This window comes from Microcebus murinus, chromosome 4 (assembly GCF_040939455.1).
Source record: "Microcebus murinus isolate Inina chromosome 4, M.murinus_Inina_mat1.0, whole genome shotgun sequence".
Taxonomy (NCBI): domain Eukaryota; kingdom Metazoa; phylum Chordata; class Mammalia; order Primates; family Cheirogaleidae; genus Microcebus; species Microcebus murinus.
The window spans coordinates 110,879,110-110,897,616 of NC_134107.1; the positions used below are offsets into that span (position 1 = coordinate 110,879,110).

Here is an 18,507-nt window from a genome sequence, read left to right on the forward strand (position 1 = left end):
TTTCTCATAGGCATGTATGCGCAGGAAAAGCCATAGCATACGCAGGGTTCGGTACTGTCCAAGGTTTCAGGCATCCACTGGAGACTCCCAGCACATGGGGGGCCATAGAACTGAGGTCTGTGAGGATTCAGGAGCTCCTTGGGACTTTCTTTTGAGGCAATCAGAAGGCTGAACGGCTTGCATAAAGCCAAATTCCCCCATCTCTGGGGGAATTCCAAAAGGTACTCATTTCCAAAAGCTGTCAGTTGCCCTGCTGGACTCTGGAGGGATGATCAGCTTTTCTCTAGGGGATCTGATCGTGGTTAAGTTATTCTCAGTACGTCACAATCAATCTTGTTAACTTTTAAGCCACATCTATGAGTAGATCAAAAACCTTGCAGTAGGGATATATTGTTTCATGATGATTTCATTAGGAATTTAAAACTTGATTTTAAGTAGACAAATAAGGAATGTTTCATTGGGAAGGGCCATCGAGCTCATGGAGATGGCCCTCACAGTGCGTGGTGAGGACGGGTCCGTGCCAGTCTCTGCCATGTGCACCTTTCTTATTTCATGCCCTGTGTCCAGCTCAGAGTCTGGTACGCAGTAGCTGCTCACTGTTCTTAGAAACAGACTCTGACCAGGTGACCACTGATGTGGGTGTTGACAGTGTCCTGGACTACAGCACTTGCATCTTTCTCTACTGCTCAGCTTCACCACTGAGGAGCTCTTTCCTGGCTGTTTTGCTGCAGTAGAGATCAGTCCCTTGAAAAACTAGAGATGGGGATCTTGATGAACATAGCCTAGCTATCCAAAACCCTTAGTTACTTGTTTTTTTAAAAAAATAAATGTAATTTTGACTAATTTTCTACCTTTGGGAGGAAAGGCATTATAAAAAGGTAAAGTTTTAGTTAAAAACACAAAACATAGTTCTGGAATGTTATGTCTTTAGGAGGTTTTTAGCTCATATCTCTCAACCGTATGATGTCAGTGGCTTTGTGACTGTAGCCCTTAGGCAGTGTCGTTTTATATTGCTGAGCCTGTTTGACTGTATCATTTAAATACAATTCCTATGAAAGAAGGTATGTCCAACTGGCTGTCCTGCGGGTACACAGAGGGTGAACCAAACTGAAACTTGAACATGAGACAAATCTTAGCACTCTATATTTTTCTTGAAATATGTACAACTCTTAGTACTCTTTATTTTTCTTGAAACATCTAATTTGCCTTAAATGTTAACAAGAGTAAAGGAAAAGGACAGACCAGTGCGGACTGGAGAGCAGTGAAGTTGAACTATCACTTCCTAACAATAGAAATTTGGCCTCTGAATGATATGCCTAGAAATTTAAGCTCCTAAATCATTCAACTGAGACATTTTTTAAGTGTATAGTATTAAATTTATGAAAGCGTATAAACTAATGCACTTTAGAAAGTGTGTAGGACGACAGAAATGTTCGATATGTGATCACTACTGGCAGCAGTCTGGAAACTCTGTTTGGCCAGAGCACCGCCCCTGCACTCTGGTTATTCATGCTTCCAATGCCGACAATGGCTCTCGACAAGAGTTCCTTTACTTAATAGCCCTTCTCCTTTTTTAATAGATGAATAATGTTCACTCCCTTTTGCAAGACTTCTCTGTTTGTCTGTGTCTTGGGGTTGGTTGACTGGTTGACTTGTCTCTGTAGGAGAACTTTCTCTATTCTTCCTTTCTCTGATCCCTTCTCTATTTATTCCTTTATCAATGAATTTATGCCCCAACTATGTATTGTGTGCCTGCTATGTGCCAGGCCTGGTTGGGGTGGAGGAGCATGGCACATGGAAGGAGGTTTTATTTAAAAAGACACACAAGACCTGGTCATTGCCCAGAAACCCTACGAAGGTGCCTCCTGTACGTTCTTTTATAGCCATTGTCCGTGGCATGCAGACATAACCTATTATCCACGGTACCTTGCAGCCGGGGGCTGGTTCTGCTTAGGGTCTGCTCGCTCTGTGCTGGCTGGGGTCAGTCCCTTTATCCTTCTGAATTTCAGTTTCCTTTTCTCCCACACAATGAAGTGAGCTGGTTGGTTCCTAAGGAGACTTCTAGTTGTAAGAGTCATGCCCTCCTCCTTGGTTCTCGGCCACGCATCGCATGACCAGTGGCTCAGCAAACGCTTTCTCCCACACAGGTGCTGAGAGCAGGATGAGCTACTTTGTGGATTCCACTGCGAGCAGCCCTGCCCCGTACTCCGCAGCTCGGCCTGCAGCGGTGGTGAGTGGCGGCCCCTTCCCTGCTCCCCCACCCACCCAGCCTTCTCCTCGGCCCCTTCCCTGCTCCCCACACCCACCCAGCCTTCTCCTCGCCTCCCCTTGCGTCCTGGGCAGGAGAGCCAGGGACCTGAATTCCCAGGTGGGAATCAATCTGAAGAAGTGGCTCAATCGCGAGATTATCTATCATTTTATCAGCATATAAAGGAAAATCCAAGGTTGACAGATTTGCCAAGGAAGAGTTTTTAGTTTTTGAATTTCAGAGCATATGACTCAAACTTGTTGAACAGTTAAAGCCAGTTGATTTTTCTCTGCTCAGTTCATTTGGTGACATATTGATGTCCTTAGACCTGTTCATATCATAACTTAACTTGTATTTGGACTCAGACATAAAAAGTCAGTAATACAAGTTTTCTAGTCACAGAATATGAAAGTGAAAATGAAATGCGACAACAAATTTATGGGAAAATTTTATGAATTCTAGAATAAGGGAGGTATATGGAACTTTAAAATCAGACTTGATAAAACTTTTTGTCCATAGGTGAGAAGACCCTTCCCAAAGGTATATGCTGATCAATAGAAATGCTTCAATAAATTTTTAAAAAATTTACTATGTAAGAGATTCTATAATGCTTTCATTGATTCATTCCAATGTTAAATTAAACTTTAATGTTATGTTATGTTTTTATACAAAGATAGCCGTCATAAACCTTGAATTTTCTTTTTACTCGGAAAATAAACAGATAAGCTTATTATTATTATTAACTCTTCCCAGTACATTTATGGATGTAAATAAATACCAATCAATCAGAGCTCCTTTCTGACTTCAGTCTTTGTCCTGCCTGAGGTTCCGTATAATTTTCAATGCTAGTACCCTTAAGGTAACATGATTTCTCACTGTAATTACATGTTAAAAGATCTGAATTGTTCGAAGTTCTTTTCTGTAGCATTAAAAATAATTTCTCAGAAGCTATTCTATGTTCAAAGGAAAAGACAGACTTTAAGGATGGTGAGTGCTTCTCTCTTCATTGGCTTCTTGTACCACGTTTTTCTTCTTGCTAAAATGGCTTCTGTTTTCATGTAAGCACCACTCACTATTCGAAAAACTTAGAATCGGAAAATATGTTTTAATTACCCCCCCCCCCCCCCCCCCCCCGCACACACAACATACACAGCAAGTTCCGGCAGGGCTCGCTCATGCTTGCTCAGCAGATGCTGCCGAGGGACTTCAGTGAAGGTCACACACAGGCTGGGGAAGCTGCCAAAGAAGGGTTCCTCTTGCTCCTCCCATGAGGATAGCCTCCGAAATCAACACAAATTAACTACATTTTTCTTAAAGATGATATAGTCGAGATTTATTGAAACAAATAATGATATTGTGGTTTTAGGCAAAATGTGTCATTGACTTAAAAAAGATTTAAAAGCCAGCCCATATTAATTCTCTTTACCAGTATTATAATCAAACCAAACCAGATTAATATCTTGGCTAAGAAAAGAATGCCACACAAATATCTACTTATTTTATTTTAGGCAATGAAATTTAAAAATGTTATATGTATACAAGGTGCAGGTATAATATGATGTTATCCTAGACAGGGTATCTTGAAATTCTAGGAGAATTAAAATCCTAAAACCAAATCACTCTAATTGCATATTTTCAACTAAAGACTCTCCCTCCCAGTTGAATACAGTAGATATTTTTAATACATTTTTGAATGGTTTTCATTGGTTTCAAAACAAAGAACCTACCTATACTCTACCTGACAGCCATATCTGAAAAACATTATTCACATGTGAGATCCTTTTCCCTACAAATTTCAAAGTTGCTGGAGTAAAAGCAGAAGGTGCATAAGATAGTTGCTAAATTATTGTTCCAGCACTTTCACTCGTAACTTCTCCCTGGGCCTCAGTTTCCCCATCACTGGAACTGTTAGGCAACCTCTTAGAACTGTAGAGCAAGCGAAGAAGTCCTCTAATTTCTTCACATACTCTCTCTCTCCCTAATAAAAATAAGTAAGTAAATAACATTTATTAGTACGAGCTCAAGTTCAATAAACCAGCTCTAACAGATGACCTTCTACTTTGGGCTGAGCTGTAATAAACAGAGAATCTGTAAATTGGTCTACAAAGTATAAGCTTGGGACGCTGGCACGAAGGATACCAGCAAAAAGGCTTCGCCCTCAACCCCAGCCTGCCACTTCGTGCAAGAGCCTTGCGGGGCGAGGCGTCTTCTCGCTTCTGCTGGAGGCTCCTTTCCCGGAGCTCAGCCCATGGTGTTCAATCTGGTAAGCAAGTCCTCCTGCCTGCTGCTCCAGGCTCTGGCTTAATTAGGCTGATCCAAGAAAAGAAACTCTGTCCCAGGTATGGTAATTTTGAGAGCAAAAGGAAAACCATGAGATTAGCGGGGTTTTCAGCAGGGAAAGATTCTGCCCTCCAAGGGGATCTTTGAAGACATGTTTGGTTGTCAAGATTTGAGGGGTGCTACTGGTAGAAGATAGAGGTTGGGGATGTAACTAAACACCCCACAGCTCACAAATTAGCCTTTCACGACAACTGGTTCCCTGGCTCAAAACACAAACAGTGCTGAGATCGGGCACCTCTGGCCTAGAGTAGCCACGGCCAGGCCCGAAGGCAGGACGGCGCGGTGTGTGGAGGCCGGTCTAGGCAGGTCTTGGTTGCTTATACATTACTGCTTTAGACAAAGAAATCTAAAAAAAGAAGACAGTGGGAATGTGTCCCTGCTCTGAGGGGCTCTATTTAGCATGCTGCATAGTTGGCCAGTAAACAATCTTCTAAAATCTAAAATTTTCCAGTGCCAGCAGATTGCTAAGTCTCAGATTTCTTGTGTATAAATGGGACGTTGCGTTGGCATTATCGGTCATTTGCTATGTTAGAAGAATCCTTGCAAACAATCACAGGCACAGTTGTTACAGTCCGCGCCCCCTCAGGTAATGCCCGCTTTACACAGAATCCACGTTCTCTGCCTCAGAGGTGGTTTATCAGAAGCAGGACACATGTTTTCCCGCTTGAAAGGCCAGCCCCTCAGGAGACTACAATGAATGAAGTGATGTCACAGCTGGGGAGGTAGAGAAACAACAATTTTGGAAGTTGTCTGGCCATTGTGTGGGAGAGGGCGACCTTTCCAGGTACTTATATGGGTTGTGTGTCAGGGGCCCTTTCATCCAAGGGGAGGAAGCACTCCTTCCTGTTATGCTACCTCGGCCAGCCAAGCCCACTGTAGGCCCTGGAAGTCCCTTGTGAGGCCAGTCCTTTTGTCCTCGCATGCGTCATTCTGCCCTCCATGCCGCAGCTGGCCGAGCTGAGGGAGGGTGGGAGCGCGTGGCGGGCGCTCTCAGTTGTGGCGCAGCGCTGGCTAGCTCCCCGGAGGATGTGTGCAGGAGGGCCTCAGGGGTTGCTGACCCCCAGGCCATGCGGACTTTCCGAAGCACCTTGAGCCTTCAGAGGAAGAGGGTAGAGAGACGGCCCACTCACACCCTCTCGGCTTCAGACTTCCGGGGATGCGGCAATGCGCTGGGGCAAGAGTGGCTGCCCAGAGCGCTAAGCTACACGGATGTTACAGGTGCCCGAGAGGTTACATGAATACTCTAAACAATGCCAGAAGTTCCTGGGATAAGACCTGGAGTTTAGAGCACATTCTTGAAAGTTTGAGGGTGGAGTAACTGCATTTAAAACTTGTCACTCTTTCTTTTTAGATCAAAATGCTTCTCTTATAAATATGGTGCCTATATGTTTTGGATGAAAACAGGGGTTTAGAAACTGTCCAACAAAAGACTTTTTTCAGCTTGTGAATTCATGATACGAAAGACTTTAAAGTTGTGCAATGGGATGCCATTTATTAGACATGTAATTGCTTTTGTTGTACAGAATAAAATGACATGACATGAAACCAGGGCTATTGCAAACATACGACTGGTGAATGAACAGAGTGATTGACGGAAATGTGCCTGAGCTGGGCAGATCCTCTTTTGTACATTTTCTTTTTTCCTTCCATGCTTGATTGATTGACTGATACGCAGAACTCCATTGCTGCCTTCAGGCACCCTGGAGAGACAGAAGGGAACCCAGCTTACTGTCTCCTTTAGACCAGACATTGGCCGGAGCCTTTAGCCCTGGGACAGGCAGCTGTGCGATGGGTCTCAGCCAATGACAGTGGAGCACCTTGGCTTTAGAGTCAGAAAGACCCGGATTAAATTCTGTCTTGTCACTCCTTAGCCCCATGACCATGGGCAAATTCCTTAAACTCTCTGAACCTCAGTGTCCTCATCTGTGAAACAGGCAGAGTGTCACTCACCGTGGAGGTCATGGTGGTGCTTAGCAAGAAAAGCTTGTCAAGTGCTCCCGTGAAGATGGCCTCAGTTAATTCCCTTTTCCTTTTTAGCCTGTCTTGTCTCTTTTAATTCTACACGGGTGATTGTGCTGGGTGTGCACTTGGGTGGAGGAGTGGAGATGATTTCACTTGTCCATGCAAGTGTGTTGCCAGGACAAGATGGGGCTACTGGGGGGAAGATGGAGACCTTCTCATTGGGAAACCTCCTTGCTTCACCACCCTGCATGAGAAACAGCTCCCTTGCCACCAGATCAAAGTTCTCTTGTTGTGGGCTGGTGGTTTACAACCCCACTGTGTAAACAGACCTGGTCATCTTATCTTGAGTAATCACAGTTTAATCGGGCCTCCGGCTCCCTTCCAGCCCGGGGCTCTGGCCTCGTGTCCACAGAAGAGCCACTGAGCTGTTCCTGCACTTCCCTGCATGATTGTGCTTATTCCGAAGCTCTGTACAGACAGCATCTCCCTCTCTCTGGGAGTCCTGGAGAGCCAGAGATAAGGCATTTGGGATTAGAGAAGTGGGAATTGTATAAAAAGGAATTTAGAATCTAAATGGAAACTAGAAAAGAATTTTTTCTTATTGCTGGTATGGTGATGGCTTTACCCCTGGAAAGATTGCTGAAATATGACATTTAGGAAAATTATTTATGCTCATAACAATTAGTGGTTGTCATAGATATTTAAGGAAAAAAAGTAATAAAATATATTTTTTTCACCATCTTAGAAAGTGAGCTTCTCTATGCCACTAGGTTCAGTCAGCATGAACTAGAGAATTTCAGAGTCAAGCCACAATTTAAGGACCATCTCACAACATCAGGAAATTAAGGTCCTAAGAAGTTGAATGAATTGTCCCAGTTTCCAAAGCTGCAAGGGATGGAATTTGGTTGAAACCTCCTGACACCTGGCTTAGCGCTCTCCTGTCTTAGTCTCTTTGTGCTGCTGTAACAAAGTACCCTAGACTGGGCAATTTATCAAGAAGAGAAATTTATTGCTCACAGTTCTAGAGGTTGGACAGTCCAAGGTCAAAGCATCAGCAGGTTCATTGTCCCATCTCTGCTTCCAAGATTGTGCCTCGTTGCTGTGTCCTTACATGGCAGAAGGATGGAAGGGGCTGAACTCATTCCCTCAAGCCCTTTTAAAAGGGCCCTGATCTCATCCATGAGGGCTTTGTTTCAACGTATGAATTTTGAGAAACACATTCAGACCATAACAAATGCTCCTTATTATCACATTCACCTTATTCCTTCTTTTTTTAGATTTTTGGTGATATAGAACTTATACTTTTATTCATGTGTTCATATGCCTTGTTTATGATAAATTGGCCTTCCCTGATTTAGGAAAAATACCACAACTCCATTTTGTAGACTGCTGAGCAAGTTGGAATTACTGGATGGTCTTTTGGCCATGACAAGTTCTGCCAACCATGTCCTGTGACAAGGTTCTGAGTCAGCCTCACCTCTATCTCCATACCACGGGGTGCCTGAAACTGTCACCTGTGGTGCCACTGGGTGTCTGAAGGCTTCATGCTAAGTGAGGGGCAACCCAGGGCTCTGCAGAGCTAGAATCTGACAATGACGTGCACCTCGGCCAAGATCTCTCAGCAAGAGAGTGTCAACCGTGGGCCCCAGGACTGTAGCCTGAGGGTCTACCCGCTCCCTGTCCCTCAGACATGTTGGGTTTTGGCTGCTCGCGGAGGCCGTCGTGCCCGCAGGCTGGTGTGACGCGCTACAGTGTTGGGGGGCTGCAGCACCTCCGCGTCACCCCAGGTGTCTGCACAGAAGCCAGGCGCAGCACTGCCACGGGGACACAGCGAGGTGCCGCCTCTCTGCAGCCCCTCTCGGTGCCTCAGACTGGAAAGCCGCGGCCCGTCGGCCTGCACTTTCACCAAGGCCCAAGCCCATTGCTCTTATTGTTTTTAAAAGAATTTCCTGGCCTTAGTCTAAAATTAAATTGCCCTTTGAGAGTTTCCTATTTTGTCTGTTCCTGCCTCTCCTGCTGGCGGCGCCGCCCTGGCCACGTCTCCTCTCCTCGTCAGGCGAGCTCCACAGAGCTGGGGGCACCCCCGCCCTCGCCTCCCCGGGACAGCCGTGCCCAGAATCCGCCCTCCCGCTTGTCCTTCTGAGGCCAAGTACGGCCCGACCCAAACGTCCCCTCAGCATGGCCGAAACAGCGTGTCCCCAACATGTTTGACAGTCAGTGCCAGGCGGTGCCGGCCCACCAGGCACCCTCCGGTGCTGAGAGAGTCCAGATTTAACCAGAAGCCCGTGCGTTGTTCAGCGCGGTGTCTACAGATAACTGCACGCAACGAGCTGCAAGGCTTTGAGCCGAGGGCGCCGCGTGTGCGCCGCGCAGGCCCGGCGCTCCCTGAGCCCGCCTCTCTCTACCCAGACGTGGGTGTGGGTGGCGGTCAGTGTTGGGGGAGGGCTTCAGGGAAGGGTCAAGACACACAACGTGAGGGCTTTCATAAACTTTAAGGGGACGCGGAATGCCAGGGATCCACATGGCAACCCGATAGCTCTTGGCTCTGCAGGCGTCCCGTTCGGCATGCCTGCTTGTGCGGCGAAGGCTGCCAGTCACAGGCGGAGAGCGAACGCACAGGGATCTGCACGACGGAGCCAGCGCTGGCAAGGAACTTGGAGATCACGGAGGCCACCCTCCTCCGGAAGCAAAGGCTTGGGATGGCTGAGGGACAGGCCAGAGTTGTGCAGCTCCTTCGAGGCAGAGCAGGACTTGAACCCAGGCTTCCAGATTAATAGCCTTCTGTCTTTCTCCCAGAGTGCGTGAGCGCCTGAGGTGAGCGCAGGAAAGAACACAGGAAATGCAAATTTTAAAGCCTGGCCTGCTATTATGGAGTCTTCCTTTTGCCTCAGGCCGCAGTGTGGCTCAGCCCTGCTGTGCCGCCACGGCCGCCTCCTCGCCTGCTGCCTGCCGCCCGGCCCCTCGCACTGCCCAGTGAGCCTTTCTAGAACGTGGCGGTTTGCCATGTCACACACCTCAAACGCAGCCTCCGGTGGCATTTTCCTGAGGCCACATTCCCTCCTGGCCTTCGCAGCCCTGTGCCACGCCCGTGCCTGCCACTGCTCGCACCGCGGCCTCCTGGGCCCGAGAGCACGCCTTCCCCGCTCCTGCCGCCACCAGACAGCACCGCCCGTTTCTCTGCAGCACCTCCCTGGTCGTTCGCATGCCTCCTTTTTCGCCTTTGGGTGTCATCTTCCTCCTCTTTTCTTCCCTTGCCCTTCATTGAACGTTTTAGGTCAAATCTTACTCAGCCTTGGAGTTATCACCTCGGTCTGCTTCCTCCAGGGAGCCTTCCCTGCTGCGGGCCCTACACATCGGCACTCAATCCTGTCACAGCCCTCGCTGTCCTTTCCTGGTTATTGTCTGGGAGCTCCTGGGGTCACGGTTTATTTCTTGCCCATATTGTCTTCTTAACATGTAATGTCATACCCAGCACAGACTGGGCGCGGCAGGCACAGCAGCTCTGTGAGAGCGGCTCCCGTGGCCGGTCGGTGCCTGCCACAGAACACCGGCCACGGCCTCGAGCAGGGGGCACTTCAGCCGTGCCAGCTGCACGCTGTACGCACAGCAGAAAAGGTCTGAAATCAAGCAAGCTGCGTTGGAATCCCGTCTCCACTGTTTCATTAGCAGCGTGGACTTTGGAAATTCGCTGGCCCTCTTAAAGCCTCAGTTTGCTCTTCTTTAAAATGGAGATGAAAATACCAATCTGTCAAGATTGTGGTGAGGAGCGGAAGTCACCATCTCTGTACAATGCCTGGCACACCAGCGGGCACCGAGCCAGTGTGTGATTTTTGATGGTTCTTTTCAACAGTCACCTGTGGGGTGAAAGTCTGAGAACCTGTGGGCTAGCCTCCTTAAGATTGTGACAGAGATGGGGAGTGTTGCTGGCATCCCATTGACTCCTCTCCAGTTGCAGCCAGGAAAGGAAGGTGCAGGGACCTGTTTTGGGTGGTACGTTTTTCAGGTGATGAGGTGGGGCGAGGCTGTCCAGGTTTCTGACCTGCTAACACCCTGCTTCTCTCTCCTCCACTGAGACAGTTTCGTAATGAATTGGAACTGGAGATGTGGTTCTCTTAGTAAAAATATTTTTATACTCTATGAAATAGTTATTAAGCCAGTTCACGAAATGTCTGATAAACAGGCAGGTGTCTAGATAACAAACCATGAAAGGTGTCTCAGGGCATCTACTAGCAAAGATGCTTGCTGTTCATGGTAGGTTTGGGGTATGCATGCCTTCTCATTCTTAAAAATAGTGTTCTCTAGCTCATTGAGAACAGCTGCAAAGGAAGTATATCTTAACAACACAGAGAGAGTTTCATTTATAAGATAAAAAATGAACTATTCTTCTTGACAAAAAGCCTGGTTTGAGGGCAAGAATGACTCCATGAAAAAAGCCAATCACATAAAACCAAGCCGATGCTGTACATGGTTGTTACTTGAAGGCTGTGAGTTGACCCACAACACAGCTACACTGTCATCACCCAGGTCTGGAACCCCATCACTGTATACCTTACCCACTAACAGGCTGCCTTCTTTTTTTTTTTTTTTTTTTTTTTTTTAGAGACAGAGTCTCGCTTGTTGCCCAGGCTAGAGTGAGTGCCGTGGCGTCAGCCTAGCTCACAGCAACCTCAAACTCCTGGGCTCAAGCAATCCTACTGCCTCAGCCTCCCGAGTAGCTGGGACTACAGGCATGCGCCACCATGCCCGGCTAATTTTATATATATATATTAGTTGGCCAATTAATTTCTTTCTATTTTTTATAGTAGAGACAGGGTCTCGCTCAGGCTGGTTTTGAACTCCTGACCTTGAGCAATCCGCCTGCCTCGGCCTCCCAGAGTGCTAGGATTACAAGCGTGAGCCACCACGCCCGGCCCCAGCTGCCTTCTTACTCTCATCTGTGCATTGTCCCCAGATTATTTTTCTTCAGCACATCTTTGCATTTACGCCTTGCTTCAAGTGGCCTTTGTTAAGCAGAGAAAACCTAGACTTCTAAATAGGAATTCTGGTTCTTAGGTTCTCACCCTCCTGGCAGGGCCTGTAACCAACTGCCCACGTCCAACCTCCACGGTCCTATTTATGACCTACGACCACCCTACAAGGATCTCTTTTTTTCTGCAAACCATGCACAGACTGTCCCCAAAAAGGACAGATGCGAGTAACTTAGAGTTCCCGTTTGTATGATTTAGAATCAAAATTTCCTTGCTCGAGGCCCTATTCTTACAACTCTGATACTTGGTGTTGAATTTTGAGAAAGGTGCTGAAGCAACATGACAGGACAGGAATAGATATTGAGAGTACAGGGCCGGACTAGTAAGTCAAGGAAACGTGTTTTAAATTGATTCAAAGTGTTGTTGAAGACCTGCTTATTGTTGGGAATTCAAAAGAGGTGCTTACTGCAGTTGGTTCAGGAGCTTAAGTGTTCAATAAAATGTCAGCAAAATGGTTTAAAGCCAGAATTCAGGAAACATTTTTTGACTGAAACTCCGTAACGTATGCTTGCTGATGAATTTTCTGAATCTCTTGGCCCCAACACACGTAGGTGCAAATCTGTCGTCGCTCTGTTTCCACTCTCGTGGCCTCCGCTGTGACAGGCCAAGGATGTCAGCCTCCGATACACAGCAACTCACGTCTCCACGAGTCCCAAGCGTGTTAGTTTAATGCAGTTGGAAAATGAGCAGCCCCAAAGTAAACTTCATCCAGCCTAGTTTGAATGATTTTGTGAATATTATGGAAAACAAGTTCCAAATTAATGAGGTTTTGCAATGTGCATAAAACCTTCTTCCACATTTTGCGTTCAATTGTCATTTTTTTCCCTGTGCCAAATACTCTTTTGTTATTTTTACTGAGATAAAGTGAATGACTGCTGCAAAATGTGAGAAAGAGTAGATAGTGAGCAACTGAATCTAATGTAATAGTGCTGAGTTCTTGTGTGCTCAAGGGGAGAGAGGACATAAAAGGTTCTCCAATTAGGGGATTGTCTTGGGTCTTAGCAAGATACTCTTTGGGGCTGAGAATACCATCTTAGGAGCTACATTTGCTAGTACCTTAACATCAGTAAATGTAATCACATCAAATTCTGACAGTGTTTGATTGAGGTTTTTTGTGTATGTGGAGTGGCCATAAGAGAAGACAGTAGAAATAAAAAAGAAGAAAAGAAAGTTGAGGATGGGCCAGTGTAGATTCCCATTCTCAAGAAATCTTTATATGAATCTCCTGTTTTTCCTTTTGCATTTTATTTTACTTTATTTTATTTTATTTTTTGAGACAGAGTCTCACTCTGTTTCCTGGGCTAGAGTGCCGTGGAGTCAGCCTAGCTCACAGCAACCTCAAACTCCTGGGCTCAAGCCATCCTCCTGCCTCAGCCTCCCAGGTAGCTTGGGACTACAGGCATGCACCACCATGACTGGCTAATTTTTTCTATATTTTTAGTTGGCCAGTTAATTTCTTTCTATTTTTAGTAGAGATTGTGTCTCGTTCTTGCTCAGGCTGGTCTCAAACTCCTGAGCTTAAACAATCCACCTGCCTCAGCCTCCCAGAGAGCTAGGATTACAGGAGTGAGCCACCACGCTCCGCCGCATTTTAATTTTTAACTCACACCAATCCAGGAATGTTAAGGGCCTCGTATTAAGATAATACCTACCTTATATTGAGGACCAGGCTTCACATTATATACTATTTATAACATGCATTTCATATAATACTTAATCTTATTAAGTGCACTTCATACCTATTTTATTTTGCTTTATATGTAATTTTCTTATACATATTACTTTATTCAATCCTTCTACCTTATGAGGTATTATTATTCCTCTACTTTTTTCTTCTAAGACGGGGTCTTGCTATTGTTGCCCAGGTTGGCCTTGAACTCCTGGGCTCAAGAGATCCCACTGTTTCAGCCTCCCTAGTGGCTGAGATTACAGATTCGCACCACCGCTCCAGCTTCTATCATTACCATTTTACAATTGAGTGAACTGAAGTTTGGATTAAGGAACAGGCTCATTAGTAATTTGTGGAGCCAGGGTTTAAATCTATATATACCTGGCTTGAAAGAATAGGGTTTTAAACACTGCAAAATATGATCTTCTACATAGTACATTTATCTTCCTTAGAGAATACTGGGTGGGTGGTATATTTTACGTATTTCGTAAAACTAGTAAGAGGGTGGCACAAGGGAAACAGACAGTTCTTCTCTAGCAACCAATGTCATTGAAACCTACACATACTGATTAATTGAAAAATGAAGTGAATTTTATTATGTAGGTTCAGTTTTTGTTTTTTCTTTGTTTCATTGTAACCTGTTAGTTCTATGATATTGGAATAAATTTTGTAAGAATATCCTTTCATGGTGTTTTTACAGAGTGAGATACCATTTTTTAAAAGCCAGAATTGTATAAATTTAAGATGATCAACATTCTGCCCTGCTGTTAACCATGGGTTCTTATTTGAATGTTAGAAAGGGTAGTCTTCAAATTCTTGAAGAAATGGGTGAAGACAAAGGTATACATAGCCCAAGTCAGAAATTCTTCTCATTACTTATATCTTTTTTGGGGGTGGGGAGGTAGGGAATCAATAGTTGGTTCTATTCTGCCAATCATCTACAGATGATTCTTAACTTATGTGTGATTGAATAATATGAAGTCATAATTCCATTAGGGCTAAACTATAGAGATTTTCCTCCTAATAGGTTTCCTTTTATTGTCCTGGTTACAGAGGCAGGGGCCTAGCAACACTTATGAAGATCTCCGAATGACCTGTGGTTTCCAGGCCAGTTATCACCAGCAAAGACCTTGCTACCCATTCTGGGATGAGATGCCCACTCAGGAAGTTCCTACTGGTCTTGAACACTGTGGCTCAGGTAGGAACATCAATAACAGCTTCAGCCGGGAATGAGGATAGAGTTGAAGGACAATGGAAATTTGATGAGAGCTGCCATGGCTTATGTTGATGCGATGCTATTGTTCTCCATGGAGAGTCCTGTCCTCCTCAGTGCTGTTGGGTTACTTGATCCTCTCACAGGAAGACTAAACTCTAGGAATGGGCCCAAGAAAGCTTGCCTTAGGTCTCCATTTTGTGACGAGTTCTGTCTACTGTGCATTTCCTGGCACTCACCCATTTTGGCTGTTAATAAAGAGGTTAGGAGTTTTGAACTGGGTAAAGTGGAGGTGTGTGGATTTAGCCTTCTTCCAGCACATAGTGTTTTCATTCATCCTCTAACTCTCTGCCCATGTCTGCCTGGGTCTGGCTTCGTTTCCCTCTGTCTCTCTCCCAACCCTCCTGCTAGGGAAGCTCTTCCCCTCGCCCTTCTACCAGAGACTCTGGCTGTGGTGCCACTGGCTGGTGAACAGTAGTCCTGCTGCCCCGGGAAGTCTGGGGTTAATGGATCTACTTTCCCACGGACCTGACAAGTCCAAAGTCCTTACCTCGTTCTGTTTGCAGAGTTACTCTGTTTCTCACAAAATCCATTAGTCTTAGTTCATCAGCTTGGGGATTTGTTTTTTTTTTTAATAATACAAAATGTTAAATTTGAATTTTGGGATTTCTGAAATGATTGATTCAATTTGATTCGATTCAAATCGAGCTATTAAGTTCAATTTTCCACAAGACCATGATATGGTAATATCTCTGCATATCAAAAAGCCAGTCCAAATCTGTGTTTTGTCCTAGGATTAATTCTTGGCACAAGAAATGGTATTACTCTTACATGTTGAAAAAATGTAGTTTCCCTGAGGAATTACAGGGGTGGGGCATGCAGGGGGAGGGGGGACAGGGAGTCCCTGGAAATTAACTTGAAGGCAACTTTTTTGGCCAGTGTATTTTTACCCACACAATCCTTTGGCAAAACCACTTTTATAATACTGAAGAAATAAAATAGATGTTTGTTTCCTTGCACATGCTTTATTGTTCATCAAAAATAAACAGAGACGTGGGGAGGAGCTGCAGCACCCAGGAGGGTGTGTGCGGCAGGCGGGGAGGCGTGGGGAGTGCTTGCTAGCCGCCTAGCTCCTCTCCAGAGCAGAGCGAATAAATCCCTGTGTCCCAGACTCTCTGGGTCAGTAGCCATTGATCTTGGCGGTATTCTTGGTCACCTGCTAGATTACAGACAGAACATTCATGCTGTCACGTTCTACTTGTCACGTTCTACTCTTATTTCCTCCAAGCATAACTACAAATGTTTCAACTATCTACTCACTTTATAAGGAGGCTGGGAGGATTTTGTACCTGTTCACTGATTAGACTTAAGGACTTAAAATTTGAGGACATGATAAAGTGATCCTTTAAAATTCTAAATAAAATAAATTTTATTTGTATAAGCCAAAGGGCAAAATGGTTATATCTGTATTTATATAATTCTCAACTCTTATTAATGCCATAAGGCTTAAGACTTGTATTCCCAATGCAGCTGACATTGAAGCTGCCTTGCTGTAGCACTTGCAGCTCTGACTATGCTTCTGCCGCTACAAGCAGCATCTTGTTATTACCAGCAGCGGAGGGCATCTCTGCACTTGCCCATGGCCTCAAGGTCAGAATGTCTCTTCTTCATGGCAGAGACACAGATCCTTCTCTTTCTTAACTGAAAAGCACATAAACTCCCAAGTGGAGATGATTTTTCATTCTCCTCTTTGTCAAAATTCTCGAAGGTAAAAATGTTTTTATTTCAGGGCCAATGAGCTATTGTCTGTGAAGCATATAAACAACCCCTTAGGATGGAATTGCTTTCAAATGCAAGGACTATTAGCACTATAATATAGTCTGCTTCCCACAGTCTGTTTAGTATTGTGAGAAGGAGGGGAGGATCTGAGCACATGACAACCATTCCAGAGTGACCTGGGTTGCTGTCAGCTGCAGCTCAGAGAGGGTAGATAACTTCCGTGGGGATGTGGCCCCTACCAGTGGGTGGCGATCTCTCTGCAAATGTGATGGTTGTAGCTCCCACTGTCCTACGCTCCCTCTGATGGATCAATTTGGCAAGAACCCCGAGCCTTCCCAGCCCCCCTCGTTGTCTTTTGGGTTTTGCAGATGAAGGAGTTGCAGGGATTATTTCTGGGCTGTGGTCCAGCTCTCCTCAGTGATGGGTGTCATTTGGAGGGGGATTGTGGGGTTACAGGGAAGGGAGATGAAGACTTAGATCCACCAATAATTCCTCCAGCTGTGGCACATTTCCTTGGAGATGTGTTGAATATAAAGACAGAAAAAAATACTCTCCTTTTTTTTTCATCTTCTTTTATCCTATTTATAACTTCAGTTTCCTTCTCATCCTCTGTCTCATGGCTACTGCCCACCCCTGCTCCCAACCACCCCACATTTTTGCTCTCAGAGGGATGAATGAACTTCTTTTCCAAGCACTACACATCTGTCAGTGCGTGGAATACTGACAGGAGGGGCCAGCGAGGAACGACTAGTCCCCTCAAGGCGTCCTGCGTCTGAATGTTGTTCCTGTTCGAGGGGCAGAGGCTAAGGGGGGGTGGGAGGGGTGGAGAGGAGAAGAGAGAATCTGGCTGAAAGAAAACGTGAACGGGGAGAAAGCCTTGCCGGGTGGGTGGGGAGAAAACGCAGTCCCAGCGCCGGTGGCGGCCGGGAGGGTCGGCGGCGAGACGGTGCGGAGGAGGAGGGAGGCATGTGCGGATGGACAGCAGGTAAAGGTGGCTATCCGTGGCAAGGAGGAGAATAATGGGAAGAGAAGATGAAAGATGAATGGAAAGTGGAGAAGTGGGGAGCCCAGAAAAAGACAAGGCAAGGAGGGGAGGGGAAGACACGAAACAGAAAAATAGATGAATCTGAGGCCGTTAACTATACAGCTAAAACGGGAAGCCACATTTGCATGCAATTGCCCATGCAGCTGTACATTTCTTCATGACAATCTTGTAGTCATCATTTTCTTTCATTTCCACCTCCTCCTCCCGTCCGCCTCTCCCCTCCTCCCCATCAGCCTGGAGCCATTAGTAGGAGCCAATGGGGCTGAGCGCTGTGTTCGGCATGAATGAATGGGCCCTTTCTGTCTCCACTTCTCGTCATCCTTCTGTCAGGGAACCTTGTGAATCAATGCAGCCTCTTACACCAGACACGGCTGAAATGTCTGTTGCTGTTTATAGTCTGACTGGAGAAAGGCCCACTGACCCTGCCTCCTCTCTGTTCCCTTCCTCTAGTCTGTCCCTCGGCTTCGGCCCTTCTCTCACCCATCGTAACAACATCAGTTCTATGTCAGGCTCTCACTCCCTGTCTGTAGGGACTCACTGGCATTTTGCTGTCGTTAACTACCCTGAGCAGTTCCCAGCCACAGCTCTGCTGAGAAGAGGCAGGGCGTGGGGAGCCTCAGGGCCGCGCCCAGACCTGGCTGGAGGCACACAGCCGCCTTCCACTGGGAACTAGAAAACTGACATCAGAGACCCAGCCGAACACCCAGGACACAAGACCACAGTCCCTCCCATCAATACCCGCTGTCCTTGTTGGATTTTGACCTCACAGTTATGAAGATTGTGAATGACCATCACTTGTATCAGAAAATATGACAGTTACTTGGTATTCTTCCACAGTGATATAGTTCAAACTATTTTTCATTTCAGAGATGGATTTGTCTCGAATCAGTCAAACTTATGGATGTGATGTTGTGACCAAAATACATGTTTGCAAAATACTTGCTTAGCGCCAGGAAGCAGTCTGCAGCTTCCAAACATAGCAAGCCCAACTCACCCTCACGAGAATGAGCCCATGGTCTCATTCCATGGTCCTTGATTTAAGAAGCAAGATGATACTACTTTTTTTCTTCTTGTATTATGCATATTGGTATATCTTTGGCCACTGAACACAGTAAAACCCTCATCTACTCACATGCACAGCCTACCTGCCACTTCCCCTTCTTCATGAGAAAGGACGTCTGCATAGTGTAGTAGAAATAAAGAAGCCAGAACCCGGGCCAGATT

The 18,507-nt window shown here is 45.9% G+C and overlaps 1 protein-coding gene across 2 annotated transcripts in view; it reads left to right on the forward strand.

Moving 5' to 3' along the window:
• ETS1 (ETS proto-oncogene 1, transcription factor) overlaps nucleotides 1–18,507 on the forward strand; it is a 116,962-nt gene that overhangs the window by 9,820 nt on the left and 88,635 nt on the right. For both annotated transcript variants that reach the window (XM_012772294.3, XM_012772296.3), the window contains exons 2-3: nucleotides 2,148–2,230; nucleotides 14,300–14,444. In XM_012772294.3, coding sequence (XP_012627748.1) covers nucleotides 2,162–2,230; nucleotides 14,300–14,444 — 214 coding nt within the window. In that variant the 5' untranslated portion in view covers nucleotides 2,148–2,161. The remainder of the gene's footprint in view (nucleotides 1–2,147; nucleotides 2,231–14,299; nucleotides 14,445–18,507) is intronic.